Source organism: Dipodomys spectabilis, unplaced genomic scaffold (assembly GCF_019054845.1).
Source record: "Dipodomys spectabilis isolate Male_0828 unplaced genomic scaffold, ASM1905484v1 ptg000108l, whole genome shotgun sequence".
Classification (NCBI taxonomy): Eukaryota; Metazoa; Chordata; class Mammalia; order Rodentia; family Heteromyidae; genus Dipodomys; species Dipodomys spectabilis.
The window spans coordinates 19,956,866-19,973,849 of NW_024870785.1; the positions used below are offsets into that span (position 1 = coordinate 19,956,866).

General features: G+C 43.2%; 1 protein-coding gene across 3 annotated transcripts in view; it reads right to left on the reverse strand.

Moving 5' to 3' along the window:
- Window positions 1-15,055, reverse strand: part of Map2k5 (mitogen-activated protein kinase kinase 5) — a 271,209-nt gene extending 256,154 nt beyond the window's left edge. For 2 of the 3 annotated variants that reach the window (XM_042687834.1, XM_042687835.1), the window contains exons 1-2: window positions 14,362-14,927; window positions 5,390-5,438 (exon numbers count right to left, since the gene is read on the reverse strand). In XM_042687834.1, coding sequence (XP_042543768.1) covers window positions 5,390-5,438; window positions 14,362-14,496 — 184 coding nt within the window. In that variant the 5' untranslated portion in view covers window positions 14,497-14,927. Of the gene's footprint in view, window positions 1-5,389; window positions 5,439-14,361; window positions 14,928-14,986 lie in introns of those variants that run through there. The other variant, XM_042687833.1, reaches the window with a different exon arrangement.
- Window positions 15,056-16,984: the final 1,929 nt, after the last annotated feature.

The following is a 16,984-nucleotide window of genomic DNA, read 5'->3' on the forward strand; positions in this document are numbered from 1 at the left end:
ATACATGGGGCCTGCACATGCCAACATACAGAACTTTTTATGGCTATGGAATTTAGCCACATTTCAAATATTCTCACATTTGGGAAAAGACAAATTATTCAATAACTGGCATGGAGAAAACTCTACATCTGCTTGAAAAAGTTGGATCCCCACCTGACTTCATTCATCAAAATAAACTGAAAACAATACAAGAAAAAAAAATCCTTCTGATAGTTCCAATAAAATACACACATTTCCTAGGAAAAAACATTAGGAAAAAACCATGATACTTACAAATATACTTATTTGACACATAACCACTATGTGTATCAACATATAAAAGAAGGAAAAGGAATATACATGAATTGGGTTCTTTTATTTGTTTGTTTGTTTGTTTGTTCTGCTGGGCCTGAACTTTGGGCCTGAGAGCTGCCCCTCAGCTCTTCAGCTCAAGGCTAGCACTCTACTACTTGAGCCACAATGCCACTTCCAGCTTTTTCTGCTTTACATGGTGCTAAGGAATCGAACCCAGGATCTCATGCATGCAAGGCAAGCACTCTACCACTGAGCCACCTTCCCAGCCTAAATTGTTTTTTTTGTTTGTTTTTCCAGTATCTGGAAAGGTAAAAGACGTGTGTGTTCGCGCATGTGTGCCACAAGCACCCATATACTCGTCGTGGGCCTTTTACCCAAGAGCCTGACCACTGCTCAAGGCTAGCACTCCAGCACTTGAGCACAGCACTACTTCTGGCTTTTTGGTGGTTAATTGGAGGTAAGAATCTCACTGACTTTCCTGCCCAGGCTAGCTTCAAATCAAAATCCTCAGACCTCAGTCTCTCAAGTAGTTAGGATTATATGTATGAGCCATCAGCACCCAGCCAAAAAATATTTTAAATAGGACAAACCAAGAATTCATAAAGAAAAATATAGTGAGTTTGCCTATGTAAAAACTTTTCAACTCTATGGGGAAAAAAAGATAATAGAAACACCAACCAAAACAAGCTGAGGAGAACAAAACTGAGTAATATGTATACACCATATAAGACAAAGAATCAATTGTCTGTTTTTGGAAAGCTCTTAAATCAATTAGAAAAACACAAATAACCTAATAAAAAAATGGGCAAAGGCAACAAAATATAGTTCACAGACATAAAAGAAACATAAAATAGTAAAATAAATTTTTTTCAACTATCAAACTGACAGTAACTAAAAAGTTTGCTAATCTAAGAGAATTGGTTTGGGGATTGGGGATTGGATATGGCTATGGCAGTATAAACTGTTTCTACCCTTGGAGCAAAAACACAGTGACAGCACTGAATGAGCACTTGTCTCAGTAGTTCCAACACCCAGGAATCTGCCCTATAAGACAAAACAATTGTAACTTAGGCAATTTTTTTCTAATTCAAAAAGCTGGTTCACCAGTACATGAAAAAAAGTACACAATAACCATAAAATGAAATATAACATATGCAAGAGAATGAAGTTGGTATGTGCATACTGTTGTGGAACAAAGAAGTCTAATATATGCTAGTAAGCAGAGAAGCTGTGAAAACAGAAAGCTGTTGGGTTAATAGGTGATGAGTGGGGAAAGCAAAAGTATAAGTGAGTAGTCTATATGATTAAAGTACTGTAGATGACTGTGTGAAATACCAGGGTGATGCTACTTTAGTAACAGACTTTTAAAAAATGACAGGAAGGGGAGGGCAAATGGAAGGATGAAGGAAACTGAATACGTTCAAAATTGTTTCCGTACCTGTGTGAAATGAAAAAAGTGAAGCCTGTTGAGATTCGTTCGAGAAGCAGGAAGATAAAGGATAGTGACAGAGGGGATGAGTCTGATCAAGACACACTATTTGTGTATATGATCATATCAAAATAAAACCCCCTTTTACAACTAATTAATGCTATTGTAAGAAAAAAAAAAAGCAGAAGCAAGCAAATTTTTTTTTAGCATCAGGTGCGTTATATATGAAGAAAGCATAACATGTTAAGGAAATTGCTGACAATGAAACCAGAGTTGACTTTTACTTTCTGTTTTATTTCTATGCTGCCTTAATTGTTCAGACATCACACAACCAAACACTAGCTATTAAAAATAATAATAATAAAAAGCCAGGCGCTGGTGGCTCACGCCTGTAATCCTAGCTACATAGGAGGCTGAGATCTGAGGATCGCGGTTCAAAGCCAGCCCAGGCAGGAAAGTCCGTGAGACTCTTATCTCCAATAAACCACTAGAAAACCAGAAGTGACACTGTGGTTCAAGCGGTAGAGTGCTCGGGACAGCACCCAAGTCCAGAGTTCAAGCCCCATGACTGAACAAAAAAAAAAAAAAAAAAAAAAGATGTTCCACTTGTGCTCTCCTTATGAGAGAGGAAGAAAAAAAGTCAGATCCACCAGTCCAAAAGCTGAGTGGGACACTGGGCCTCCTCCTCTAACCCAGTTCTACTCTGGTGGAAATCAGAAAGGACATCACCACTTAGGACCTTCTGCCCTCTAAGACAATAATGTAGGATCTGAATGTAGGACCTGAATTGTCCATCACCAATTATATCCCATGCCCAAGCATGCCCATCCCAGTCTGGGATTTCAAGTCTATAATGGAAAGTAAATGATGGCTAAGCACAAAAAACTGAGGGCTGAAATTACTTTGTCTGTGTCTTTTAAGTGTCTTTTGAGTCCAGGAGTTCAAGACTAGCCAGGACAACATAATGACACCCCCCCTCCCCACCTTGGAAGGAAAGAGGCATAGCTTAATTTAAATATATACAAGTACATATATATGGATCTATATAATGAATATGTAAATATGTACCTATATTCATATATAATATATAATATCCATATAATATATCCATATATCCATATATATGGACATATATATGTGTGTGGACTGTATATGTATGTATATATAATATATTTGTGTGTGTGTGTGTGTGTGTGTGTGTGTGTGTGTGTGTGTGTGTGTGTGTAGTCCACATACAAGACTACAGAATTCCTGCCCTTTCTAAGGGAAAAATAAAAAACATCATCTTAGAAATTTAAACTTTTTTCCATATATACACTTTAGAGATTTTCAATCCATTGGGTTATAAAGAATACAAACTCACCAAATACAGGGACTCTATAATCCTAAAGTCATTCCAAAGCCAGACCCCAGAAAACCAATCTAAAAGACGTTTGCATCCAAACAACTAGCCAAAAGCAAAAAGTAGAGGTGTGGCTCTAGTGGTAGAATATCAGTACCAGCACAAAAAAAAAAAAAAAGCAAAGAAGAATAGTCAAGAGCGGGGTGCTGGTGACTCACATCTGTAATCCTAGCTACTAAGGAGGCTGAGATCTGAGGATCGCGGTTCAAAGCCAGCCCAGGCAGGAAACTCCATGAGACTCTTATCTCCAATAAACAACCAGAAAACCGGAAGTGGCGCTGTGGCTCAAGTGGTAAAGCACTAGCCTAGAGCTGAAGAGTTAAGAGACAGGGGACAGGTTGACAGGGGACAGGGCCAAGGCCCAGTTCAACCCCCACGACTGTCAAAAAAAAATAGCCAAGCAGTGCTCCATAGAAGATATATCTGTCATGCTATCCGTACTCCTGCTCTCATCAGAATACACTTTATTTAAATAGGAACAAAAGTGTATTATTACCAGGAAATAAAACACAAGTATTTCTATATGAAAATATTGGCTTTATCTTCAAAAAAATGACAAGAAGCCAGGTGATGGTGGCTCAGGCCTATAATCCTAGCTACTCAGGAGGCTGAGATCTGAGAATCCTGGTTCGAAGCCAGCCCAGGGAGAAAAGTCTCCACAAGACTCTTATCTCCAATAAACTACTCAAACAAGCAGAAGCAGTACTGTGGCTCAAGTGGTAGATCACTAGCCTTCAGCAGAAAGAGGCTTAGGGAAAATACCCAGGACCTGAGTTCAAGCCCCAGGACAAGCAAAAGAAAAAAAAAAGAACTAGAGCCCTATATTATTGACTCAACTCACCCCAGGACTTTGCCTGTCTGGCTCATGTAAAAGCCAGTTTCTAGCCAGGCTAACCAGACTCCAGTTGCTCATGCCTATAATCCTAGCTACTCAGGAAGCTGAGATCTGAGGATCATGGTTCAAAGCCAGCCTGGGCAGGAAAGTCGGTGAGACTCTTTTTTCTTTTTCTTTTTCTTTTTTTTTCTCTAGAAGCTTGTGTGAGTTCTTTATTTTTTTTTTTTTAATTGTGAAAATACAGCACAGAGGGGTTACAATTACATGGGCAATGGGCTGAGAAGGTGGCTCAGTGGTAGAGCACTTGCCTTGCATGCTCGAGGCCCTGGGTTTGATTCCTCAGCACCACATAAGAAAAAAGCCGGAAGTGGCGCTGTGGCTCAAGTGGTAGAGTGCTAGCCTTGAGCTGAAGAGCTGAGGGAAAGTGCCCAGGCCCAGAATTCAGGCCCCACGACCGGACCCAAAAAAAAAAAAAAAAAAAAAACAATTACATGGGCAAGGTAATGAGTATATTTCTTATCAAGCATTGTTGCCTCCTCCTTTGTTTCCCCTTCCTATCCCTCCCCCTTCCCTCCTCCCCTACCCTCCCCACCCTCCTACCCCCCCTGCCAAAGTTGTAAAGTTCGTTTTTCGACATAACATCTTGTATATCTCATTGTTGCAATGGGTCCACCTGTATGTATTCCTACTTAAACAATTTGTTTTTTCCCGTCCCCTCCACAAAGTATACCAACATCAAATACAGTGAAAACAGGAGTTATATCTCCAATAAACCACTCAGAAAACCTGAAATGCTGTGGCTCATGTGGTAGAGCACTAGCTTTGGGCTGAAGAGCTGAGGAACAGTGCCCAGGCCCAGAGTTCAAGCCCCACGACCACCACAACCAACAACAACAACAACAAAAAGCCAGTATCTAGTATACTCCAGCCCTGTCTAGAAGCCAGTGTAGGGGAGAAAGAAAGGACTTAACAGCTGAGGTACTCCTATCTTCGCCTAGCAGTCCTACCAAGCCCCACTAAAACAGAATTATTCCATTAACACTCACATAATAGCTCTACTCTGTTGCTATGCTTTAAAGCAGCAAAGGATTAAAATCTCTTAATCAATAATCATTGGCCTACAGGTACTGTGCACAGTTCATTTTGTCCTACAATATTATTATAATGAGAAGCAAGAGCAGATAAAGGTCAAGTTGGTAATTAAAGCTATATTGTAGAAATATGTACACCCAAGATATGATTAAATAAGAAAATATTACTCAGTTCAGTATGGTCATTAAACTTGCATTAATTTATAAATATTTAAATATACCATATGATGATCATAAATAATCTGTTTTTGGCAGTTTATAAAGTAATATAACCCATAAACCATATGAAATATTACTACAGAGAGAAACAGTCAAGAAAGTATACAAGCCAGACTTACATTCAAATGCTGTAGTTGTTGCTTCAGGTAGAACCTGGCCTATCACATCCTAAACAAAGAAAGAATAAAGAAACACAATAAGTCATCTTCCTTATTGCTAACATATGACAAATCCAATAGGAAATATGAGAACCTGGAAAAGATGTTTGAAATGTTGCCATAAGCCATGTGAACATTAGCTCATAATCATACTTATCTCAACAATGTAAGCCTAAACTTTTTCTTTTGGCAGTTCTGGGGCTTGAATTCAAGGCCTGGGCACTGTCACTGAGCTGCTTTTGCTCAAGGCTAGCACTCTACCACTTGAGCCACAGTGCTACCTCCAGCTTTTTCTGTTTATATGGTACTAAGGAACTGAACCCAGGTCTTCTTCATGAGTGTTAGGCAAACACTCTACCACTAAACCACATTTCCAGCCCCTGTAAACCCAAAGTTTAAATCCCAATTCCAAAGAAAAAAGTCTTCAGCAATCTTCATTAGATTGTACTAACAACAATCTTTTACTTTCAACTACACTACTGTATGTGTGTGTGTGTACACATATACACACACACACACACACACACACACACACACACACATACTGGCAGGGAAGAAGGGGTCAATCATGGGGCTTAAACTCTGGGCCTGGATGCTGTCCCTCAGCTCTTCAGCTCAAGGCAAGTATTCTATCACTTGAGCCATAGTGCCACTTCCAGTTTTCTAGTGGTTTAGGGAGATAAGAGTCTTAAGGACTTTCCTGCCCGGGCTGGCTTTGAACTGTGATCCTCAGATCTCAGCCTACTGAGTAGCTAGGATTACAGGCGTGAGCCACCAGCACCTAGCACTGTATTTTTTTAGATGGTCTCTTCATTGGGAGGCTGTGAAAAAAGAGGGGCTTGAGTGTCAGACCACCCTAGATTTGGATCTGTTCTAGATTTTATTTATTAGATTTTATTAGACTGATTTCTTTTAAAGTCACTCAACCTCTCTGGGCCTCAATCTAATTATTCTCCAGAATGAACCAAGTGATATTTACAGGGATGACAGAAAATCTAAATAATACGATGAACATAAGCTTGGAACTTGGCACATGGTCACAACAGATGTTGTTCCTGATCTGCAAGGAGTCTCCCCCATGATGATACATGCCTAGAAAGCTACATTTAATATCACCTATTCCTATCAACCTTTATTTTTATTCAGGACAGCACTAGGGCTTGAATTCAGGGCCGAGGAACTGTCCCTTAGCTTCTTTCCTCATGGTTGGCACTCTACCACTTGAGCCACAGCTTCAATTCTAGCTTTTTTGTGGTTAATTGGAGATAGGAGTCTCAGACCTTCCTGCTCAGACTGGCTCTGAACCACAATCCTCACATCTCAGTGTCCTAAGTAGCTAGGAATACAGGCGTGAGCCACTGGAGCCCAGTTTCAACCTTTACCCTTAAGCAATGGCAAATATAATGAAAGTGATGCTAATATAATCTACCAAAAAAAGGCAAAAAGGTATATATAATCTGATAGCAATGTGTAAATGAATCTATAAAGTTGAAAACAATCAAGCAATAGGCTCCAGACACAGATTAAGGGAAGAGGAACAGAACACCTAAGCTCTGAAAAGTGATCCTCCATCCAATCTAGTCACAATGGCCTGCAAACCTCATTTTTCTCAGGACCTTGGCCACAAGGCCCACCCTGGCTGCTTTACTAGAATTGGCACCCTGCAGCCAGCTGACAAAGCTGCTCACTGCTCCTGGTGCTTCTCATCAGGGAACCCACCGTCCTTATAAGCAGAACACTTTGCAGAGTAGGAATTGCAACTTCCTTGGAAAGGCAATTCTTTAGAAGCTTTGCTGCAGTGGCAATTTGCATAATAGTCTTGGCTCTCCAGTGCTTTTCCCCCTTTTCTAAAATAAATCTGTACATATAAAATTGATTAAGGGTCACCATCTTAGGCAGTCCTTGCTGATTAGAGTCAAAAAGAGATGATATGTTCTCTGAGTCTAGTCTTAGCAAATGAAACACCAACTTTGTGGAGTATGTGTCTAAGAATTTAGGGTTAGAAAATTCTTTCTACACAATGGGAGAAAATATTTCTTGACAGGGAGCTGTAGAGTGAGTATCAAATAAAGTGCATAGGCATCTAGTCTAAAGCTTGAGAGCGCAGACTCCAGCCAGACTACTAGGGCTGGGTACTGGCTCTGCCTCTCAACCAAAACAAAGGAGCCTCTCTGCCTTAGGGTCCTTATGTAAAAACAAGATCACAGCTTTATGTACCTTGTAGGACAAGTAAGTTAACATTTGTAAAGGGCTTAGAAGAGTGTCCAGTACATGGCAAGTGCCATATTAATGTCTGTTAATAAAAGACATCACTGATCACTAGAATATCACAAAGCTGCCTTCATTACGAAACCTTTAAATTCAGCACCCAACAATCAGTGGAGGACGGATCTTTCCCAGTATTTACTGGAGACCTTTTCTAGCCACTAGAGAGAAGAATGGGAGAAAAGGATAGAGGGCACTAATTCTAACCCTTTTAAGTCCAAGTTATCACTGGGTACTTTCAGAGAGCTCAAATCACTCTGACAACCAATCCTGATAACTGAATGGAGCTCTACAGAATTAGCAAACAATTAGCAAACAAGTCTTGTCCTACTCTTTTTTTATGCTGGTCCTGGGGCTTGAACTTAGGGTCTGGGTGCTGTCCCTAGGCTTTTGTGCTCAAAGCTAGTGTTCTACCACTTGAGCCACAGCTCCGCTCTGGCTGTTCTGGGGGGCTAGTGGGGGTAAGGGGGAGGGACGGTTGGTTAATTGTGAATAAGAGTTTCACATACTTTGCTGCCCTGACTGGCTTTTAACTGAAATCCTTAGATCTCAACTAGAATTACAGGGGTAAGCCACTGGCACAAACTGATCATACTTCTGAGTAGCAGACTCCATCAAACAGCAAGTTGCTAAAAACCAAATACACTGGGTAGCAATGTCATGCTTTGCCCTAAGCAAAAAAAAAAAAAAAAAGGCACCCTACATGCCTTACATCAAATATGGGGAAATGAGAGAAGGAGTAAACTTGCTTGAGAGAATTATGTGAACACAAGACCATCTTGTTTACTTAAGCAAATAAAGTGGAGCTATCACAATAACAAAGGGGTATAAAGTCTGAAAATCAGTAGATACCTATTGGCCATTTTTAAGGAGAGTAAATTTAAATAGTTTTGTAACAGGTGCTTAGACTGTTTCTGCTGAAAAGCACTGAATCCCTATCTGGACCTAAGAATTAGCTAAAAGCTTGACATCCCTACCTCCATTTTCTACCTGTCTTTGTTCTGTCTCTCTCCCTATAGCCACTTTACATCTTTTACACCTTTGAATCCCAGAAAGAGAGGAGTTAACAAGTTTACAAGAGGGGATAGAGGGAAATCAGTGCCTCCTCAGCTCAGTGATAACTTCTCTGAGAGAATGATCCAGCAGAACTTGCCTATAACCAGACTCTTTAAATTATGCATACCTCTCTTCCCCACCTCATTTTTTTAAATCTATGTAAACCTATAGCTCATGTCTATATCCTGAAGATGGCTAAAGATGGGCTGATACTGTCTTTCTACGGCTGTCCACGCCACATAATAAATCTCCTTTCTCTTCCCTTCATCATGTCTTTCTTTGGCATGAACAAGTTAGCTAGACCATTTTATGTGCATTTTCCAGGTATTTCAAGGATTTATTTAAAACTTATTTGAGGGACCTTCTGCCCTCAACAACACATTTCATAAGACCTGAAAGTTCCAAAAGAAAACTTTAAATTAACATCTTGATGGTGATCATTTCTTGATCAATTTCTTCTCCATCCTTTTAATAAATCAGACAAACAGCCAGGTGCTAGTGGCTCACGCCTGTAATCCTAGCTACTCAGGAGAGGCAGGAAAGTCGGTGAGACTCTTATCTTCAATAAACCACTAGAAACCGGAAGTGGCGCTGTGACTCAAGCCGTAGAGTGCTCCCTTGGGCTGAAGAGCGCAGGGACAGCGCCCAAGCCCAGGGTTCCAGCCCCACAACCTACCAAAAATAAAAATAAATTAATTAAATAAATAAATCAGACAAACAACTAATAGGCCAAAAATAAAACAGAGCGGCTAAGCCAGGTGCTAGTGGCTCACAACTGTAATTTTGCTACTAAGGAGGATAAGACCTGGAAGATAAAGATTTGAAGCCTATCTTGGCAGAAGTCCATGAAACTCCATCTCTAACCAGCAAAATGCTAGGCTGGAGTTGTGGCTGAAGTGGTGGAGTGCCACCTATGAGCAAATAAGTACAAGACCTCAAGTTCAAGTCTCAGAACCAGAGATTGTGGGAGGAAGGATCTGAGCATTTATAATAGCTTGCTTTTTTAAATTTTTTTATTGTAAAAATATGCAGAGGGGTTACAGTTACATAGGCGAGGAAATGAGTACAATTCTTGTTGAACATTGTTACCCTCTCCCTCATGTTCTCCAGCTATCCCTCCTGCTCTAGCTTGCTTCTTAAATAGCTAGAGTAGAATAAAACTTTTGCTCTTGACTTCAGGATTATACTCTAGTTGCCAAGATAAAGACGGACAATTAAAAAAAAAAAAACATTTCTGGTAATGATAAATAGCTTTTTCTAACTCAGAAGGAAAGAAAAGCAAAGGTTCAGTGTACACAAAAATTTCAAGTGGGGGAAACTGAAGCTGAAGCTTCATGACAAGATACCAAGAGCAGGGAGAGGAGGGCTGGACATTTTCCCCACCACACTCTAAACCAACCTAATCCTGGACAGGTTCCCTAAAGCTAGGGGCTGTCTCCAGGGAGAATAAGTGCCGAAAGCTGAAAAACACATACAACAGATACCCCATAGGTCTCTGCCTCTAGGGACCAGGAAACCCTCCTTCCTCCTTCATACTACAGCCAGTTCCTGATGATTCAGGTAAGGCCCAAAGAAGCCAAATGTATTCTCCAGGGTCACCTAGCTGTTTGGTAGAGTGACAAGGATCCGGCACCAGTAGTTCATGCCTATAATCCTAGCTACACAGAGGGCTGAGATCAAGACAATCAAGGTTCAAAGCCAAGAAACTTATGAGACTCTTATCTCCAATTAACCACCAAAATTTGGAAGTGGAACTCTGGCTCAAGTGGTAGAGCACCAGCTCTGGGCATAAAAAGTTAAGGGACAGTACACAGGCCTTGAGTACAAGCCCCAGAATCAGCACAAAAAGTAAAAAAGTGATTGGGGTCAAAGATATTCAGTTACTCTAGACTCAACAACTGACCCCTACTTCTAGATTATGTTGGTTCTGCCAAAAACTAGCTGGTTTTTCCCCTGGTCCAAGCTCTGGCCTCCTTTTCTGAAAACAAGGTGAAGAGGCATCTTAGAGGAAAGATTTTCTAAGTATTGCATAGCTTTAAAGCCAGAGACACTGACATTCCTTCGGGTTGTGTTCTTTTTTCTTTTTCTTTTTTTTTTTGTCTGTTCTTGACGAAGAGATGAGGAGATGAAGAGGTCATCATTTCCTGGTGATCTGAAATTTCACTGGAAGAACTTGCTCTGAAGAAGCACTGAAAGTCTGCACAGACCCACTGCCATGAGTCTCTCCATCAGACCTTCTGATTAATGTGCTCCAGCTGGGCTTACCCCAGCAAAATGTGCAGATGGTACAGTGAGCTCTGGTAGTGAGGTAACTTGAGCACTGCCTAACTAAGATCAGAGACCAACCCAGAATGGTGGTACATGCCTGTAATCCCAGCCATGTGGGAAGGAGAGAGGCAGAATGACAGCAAATCCAAGGCTAGCCTGGACAAAATTACTAAAACCTAATCTCAAAAACAAAATACAATTTTTAGCTGGGCACTGGTGGCTCATGCCTGTAATCCTAGCTACTCAGGAGGCTGAGATCTGAGAATCACAGTTCAAAGCCAGCCCAGGAAGGAAAGTCCATGAGACTCTTATCTCTAATAAACCACTAGAAAACTGGAAATGGCACTGTGGCTCAAGAGGTAGAGTACTTGCCTTGAGCTAAAGAACTCAGGGACAGCGCCCAGGCCCAGGGTTCAAGCCACACAACCAACAACAACAAAAATACAAATTTTTAAAGGACTAGAAGCCTAGCTCAAGAGGTAAAGCTGCCTAACATGGTAGAGAACCTAAACTCAATCCCCAATAGTAGGAGGAAAAAAATCCAAACAGCAGCAGAAGACCAAAGGCCCTGATGACACTGTAGTGACAACAGTTACAGAGAGAGCCCTTATATGCTCTCCACATACCAGCCCTGGCAGTCCTCAGAACTCTAGAAATAGACACTGGATTTAATCCTCCCCTTTTTTTTAAGAAACTGAAATAAAAATAATAAAAAATAAAAAAACATTAATCCAAGTGGTAAGACTTTCAGTTTAAATTCAGGGGAGTCTGGGGCCAGAGCTTGTGGTGTTAGTCACCCTCATCTACTTAAAATAATACTGCCGGTTGTTCGGAATGTCAGGTAAGAGAAAACTCATCATATTCATCTTCAACACCTCACAACATCTTCACAAGGCTCAAGGCAGGTATCAGGGACACTACAAATAGAGAAACTGAGGCTCAGAATAGAGTGACTTACCTAGTTCATTGGCAAAAAAAAAAAAAAAAATGTCTTGACTCAAAACCTAGCATTTGTTCAAAACTACAACAGCACACATCCTTTTTTATTCTCCCTCATTACACAAATGTGCCAGGGTCCCACAAACAGCAGAAAAAGAGGAAACAGATTTTCCCACCCATCCAGAAGTGCTTCTAGAGAAACGAAGGCAAAGAATCACAACCAAAAGTGTACTTTTGCTGGCACATGCCCTCAAAGCTGCAGGAAAAAGAGAGGTGGCCACTTACTAACACAAACTCAGAACTTGCTTCCTCCTGGTGGTAAACTAATGAGAAGGACAGAGTGGCAACCACCAGATCACTCAGAGGTAGGGATCGGTGCTCTATGTACCTAGGACCAGGATGTTCATAAGGTTGTGGTAAGGGAGGAAGAGGGAACCAAGCCGACCACTCCAGTCAAGCTGTATCTAGTGTGCTTTCTGAGCAGAAAGGACAATGTAGGAAGAACTCTGAATGCAGAAAAAAGAAACACTTTGATGCATAGGCCTGGAAGCTATTGGCTCTCATTAGTCTCTACACTCCTGCAACTGAAAGCCTACAGGGTCAGTAACATCTAGAGCTTCAAAATGAAGTTAACAGAAATCAAACTCTTTAAGTAATCCAAGATGATTTAGGGAAAAAAAAAAAATCACATTACAAACCAAACACTGGTGGCTCATGCCTGTAAATCTACATACTCAGCAGGCTGAGATCTAAAGATCATGGTTCAAAGCCAGCCCAGGCAGAACACTTTTTGAGACCCTTAGCTCCCATCACCCAGCAAAAAGCCAGAAGTAGAGTTGTGGCTAGTGGCAGAGCACCAGCATTGAATGAAAAACCCAAGCAAGAGCAAAAAGTCCTGAGTTCAAGCGCCCAATAGTGGCATTTAGAAAGGAAGGGAGGGAGGGAGGGAGGGAGGGAGGGAGGGAGGGGGAAAAATCATATCACATGTATCTTCCTCTTTCCTCCTCCCAAAAGCTGCCAGTCAGCCCACTTCTTATCTTGCAGGTAAGGTCCACTGTATATCTGTCTCTTGCAACAAGAAACAACTAAGTATGTCCATTTCAATCCACAGTTGTGTTATTAAATACATAAACTGAGCACAATACACCTCTATCAATAGCAAATGAAGACTATAAAGATGTAAGGGGGCTGTGACATGAAGGAAAAAAATACAATAAAGTTTAAGTAAGGAAGTTTGAATCAGGCACCAGTGACTCAGGCTTATAATTCTAGCTACTCAAGAGGCTGAGATCTGAGGATCACAGTTGTTGGAAGCAAGCCTGGGAAGACCAATTCAAGAGACTTCTATCTCTAACCAGCAAAAAGCCAAAAGCAGAGCTGTGGCTTAAGTGACAGAATGCCAACCTTGGGGGGGGGGGGGGGGGGAAACACCTGGAAGAACACCTAAGTCCTGGCTTCAAATCCCAGAACTGGCACCAAAAAATTAAAATAAAATACAGAGCTAAAAACAAGCCACCAACAGTTACACTTGACTCTAACATTCCACACTAGAAATACATTCTGAGTATTCTTTTTTTGGGGGGGGAGGAGGTCGTGTGGGTGCTGTCCCTCATCTCTTCAGTTCAGGCTAGTGCTTCACCACTGGAGCCACAGCGCCACTTCCGGTATTCTGAGTGGTTTATTGGAGATAAGAGTTTCACTGACCTTCCTGCCCGGCAGGCTTTGAACCTCGATCCTCAGATCTCAGCCTCCTGAGTAGCTAGGATTACAGGCGTGAGCCACTGGCACCCGGCTCATTCTGAGTATTCTGAAGTATCAATTCTAAGATGCACGTGTTCGCTCTACGCTAAGGTCTCTGAAATTGGGTTGCTTTTATACAAGAGGTCAGGTGCGGTGGTTTGAAGGCAGCACTTTAGGTTTGGGTTTGTTTGTTTGTTTTTTCCATCCTCAACATTATGTTTTACATCAGTGACATCTTAAGTTTGCTCAAATATGCCAAGTTGAAGCTGTCCAGGGTCTCTTTGCCAGCAGGTCACCAAGTTCAGAGGCAGTAGAAAGGCATATCTGGAAATTAGCCAGGGGCATTATTCATTCCCCGGATGCACGTCTACACTCAGTTTTGTAGTATGTCTGGGCGCAGGCTGTGAGCTTCCTGCGGACAGGGGTTCAGTCTGCTTAATCTGTTACCCCAAGGCCCTTCACAAGTGACAAGTTTCAGGTTTCAGCAGATGAATTAATCAATGCTGTGCTTGAAGAATAAAAAATCTGATACGATTAGAGGCCAGCAATGGCCACTACCACTAGCTCAGGCCCCCCAAGTGATCAAAGTGACCACTCCTCTGGTCCTACGCCGCCCCTTCATCCCCAGCACTCGCCAAGCTCTGCACCCCGAGACCACCACTCACCAGCACGTCCCTGAAGAGCAGCTGCGGCCCGGCGTGCACGGTCCAGTCCACCGCGCCACTATTCGGAATCTTGATGCGAATCACCAGCACCTGGTTCTCCATGGCACAGAAGGGGCCGAGGGCCAGCCACCGCATTACAGGCTAGAGGGGCTCACATCCTGCGGCAGGGGGCACCCACGGGCCCCTGCTGAGGAGGGGTTCCAGAGGGCGAGAAGGGGGAGTGAGAGGCAGAAGACCAGGGTGGACACGGGAGGACAGCGGGGCGGGCTGGCAGGGCCCGCAGGCCCCGGCCCAGGCCCCGGTCGGGTGCGGGTTGAGGGTACCTAGGGGAACCGGCAGGGGCCAGGAGGAACTAGCGGAGGTCGGAAGGTTCTGGAGTTGCAAAAGGGAATCGAGCGCCCCCCCCCCCCCCACCCGACAGTGCCGGCAGCCGTGAGGAGAGGCAGCGGGTCTGCGGGAAAGGAGCAGCAGCAGGTGTCCAGCCCTCCTCCGGGGCTCAGCGGACGAGGGGGAGGGTCGCCGACCGGAAGGGGTCCCGGCCCGCCAGCTCACGGGAAAGGCCGACGGGGGGGGGGGGGGGGGGGGCTACGACAGCAGGGTTCGAGGACGGAGTCCCCCACCCCACCTGGAGCCTGAGGGCGCCAGGCGCACTGGCTCAGTGCCGCGCACCCAGAACGCCAGCCCCCGAGGCGGTAGCGGCGGCGGCGGCGGCGGGAAGAAAAAAGGAGGAGGACGAAGGCGACGGCGGCGACGGCACAATGTTACTCCGGAACCAAAACGCGCGGCGCCGGAACCCCGGGAACCGACGAGCGGGGACCCGCCTCCCGGGGCGCCATATTGGAAGAGGGCAGCGAAGGCGCGCCGCCACGCCCCTAAGCGGGCGGGCCCGGAGGCGTGAGCAAGCGGGCGGGGCCGACCCGTGTGGGCCGGCCTGGGGATCCGGCCTTGGCGGGAACGCGCACAGCCAGGTGAGGAAGAGAAGTTTCTTAGGCCTTGCAGCAGTGGCTCAGGCCTCCGATCCTAACTACTCCGGAGGCTGAGATCTAAGGATCGCGGTTCGAGGGCAGCCCTGGCAAGAAAGTCCTTAAGCCGCTGATCTCTGATTAAACACCAAAAGGCCGAAAGTGGGAGCTATGGCTCAAGTGGTAGAGCGGTACCCTTGAGGAAAAGAAAAATAGCTCAGGGACAGCGTGCCCAGGTCCTGAGTTCAAGCCCCAGGACTGGCACAAGAAATATATATGTATATATACCCGTGTGTGTGTGTGTGTGTGTGTGTGTGTGTGTGTGTGTGTGTGTGTGTTTGTGTGTGTGTGTGGTTTGCCTTAAGACAACCCTGAAAACCAAGCTGCTGCTCCCAGTTACCCCTCCTCCATTGTCAAGCCATGCACTTAAAATATTCAGGGGAGAGAGAGCTTGCTTGGTGCATCAAATCCGCAAAAGCACAGCAAACGCTCACTGAAGAGGTGTTATTTACCCTTTTATCCAAGTCACAGGTCCAGAGTACCATCATCATCCTCCCAAGTCGGCAAAACATCTTTATGAGTTTTTCTATGATGTCTTTTACCTTACTAGCGACTTAAAATGCCAAACAGTTCCTCTGTTCAAACCCAAATGTAAAGAAACTCAAGGAGGAAGTATTGTGTTAAATTTCAAAACAAAACAAAAACAGCTATTGCATGTGTTTTCAACTAAATCGCATGGGTATGCAATCAGAGGACAAAATAGTTGTAAGCTTTGCTATTTTTGCTTGTTATATATGGGGTTTTTGTTTCATTTTGTTTGTGCTAGAACTGGGGCTTGAACTCAGGGCCTCACTCCCTTAAGCTTTTTTCACTCAAGCCTGGCATTCTACCACTTAGCCACACCTCTACTTCCTTCAGATTAATTGGAGGTAAGAGCCTCAGGGACTTTCCTTCCAGGGCTCCATTCTAATCACAATCCTCAGAGCTCAGCCTCCTGAGTAACTAGGAATACAAATTCAGCCTTGGTTATTGTTACCTCACATTATAAAGTGTGAACCCTTTTGATCTGTGGTGCCCATATAGAAGTTTGTTTACAAATGGCAGTGTGTAGGTTGGTCCATCATCTGTTTCTAATAAAGGTACCCACATCAGCTTCACCTTTGGGGATTGATTTTCTATAACTTCATTAGGGTAAGGAGTCCAGTTTCCCCTGAACAGATAGCTATTTATTTTGAGAAGGGAGAAAAATTATTGAAAAGTAAATGTTGGTAATTTTCAGTATAATACCACAATTCTTTTCTGAATAATTTTCTCTGCCTAGTTTTATATTTAATTTGAAAGGCCATTGTAGGAAATAAGTGATTACCTTTTAGGTATTGCAATTTAATAGCTTAGGTAGAAATTCATTTAGTAAGATCCACCAGGTATTCTGCCCCTTTCAACCTGCACTTCAGTCTGAAGTGAACCTCTGAAAAATAAACCATTCATCCAAAGTCCCTATGTAGTTTTAGTTGAAAATTCATTCCCTATTATTTGAGAAAATAGACCACAAAACTAGAGATTTTGCTATGGACCTACAAATTGTTAAAATGTCTTTTTATTCAGAGTACCAGGGGAAAAGTCAACTCCATTTGCCAATTTTACATACAAATTCTGAGCTT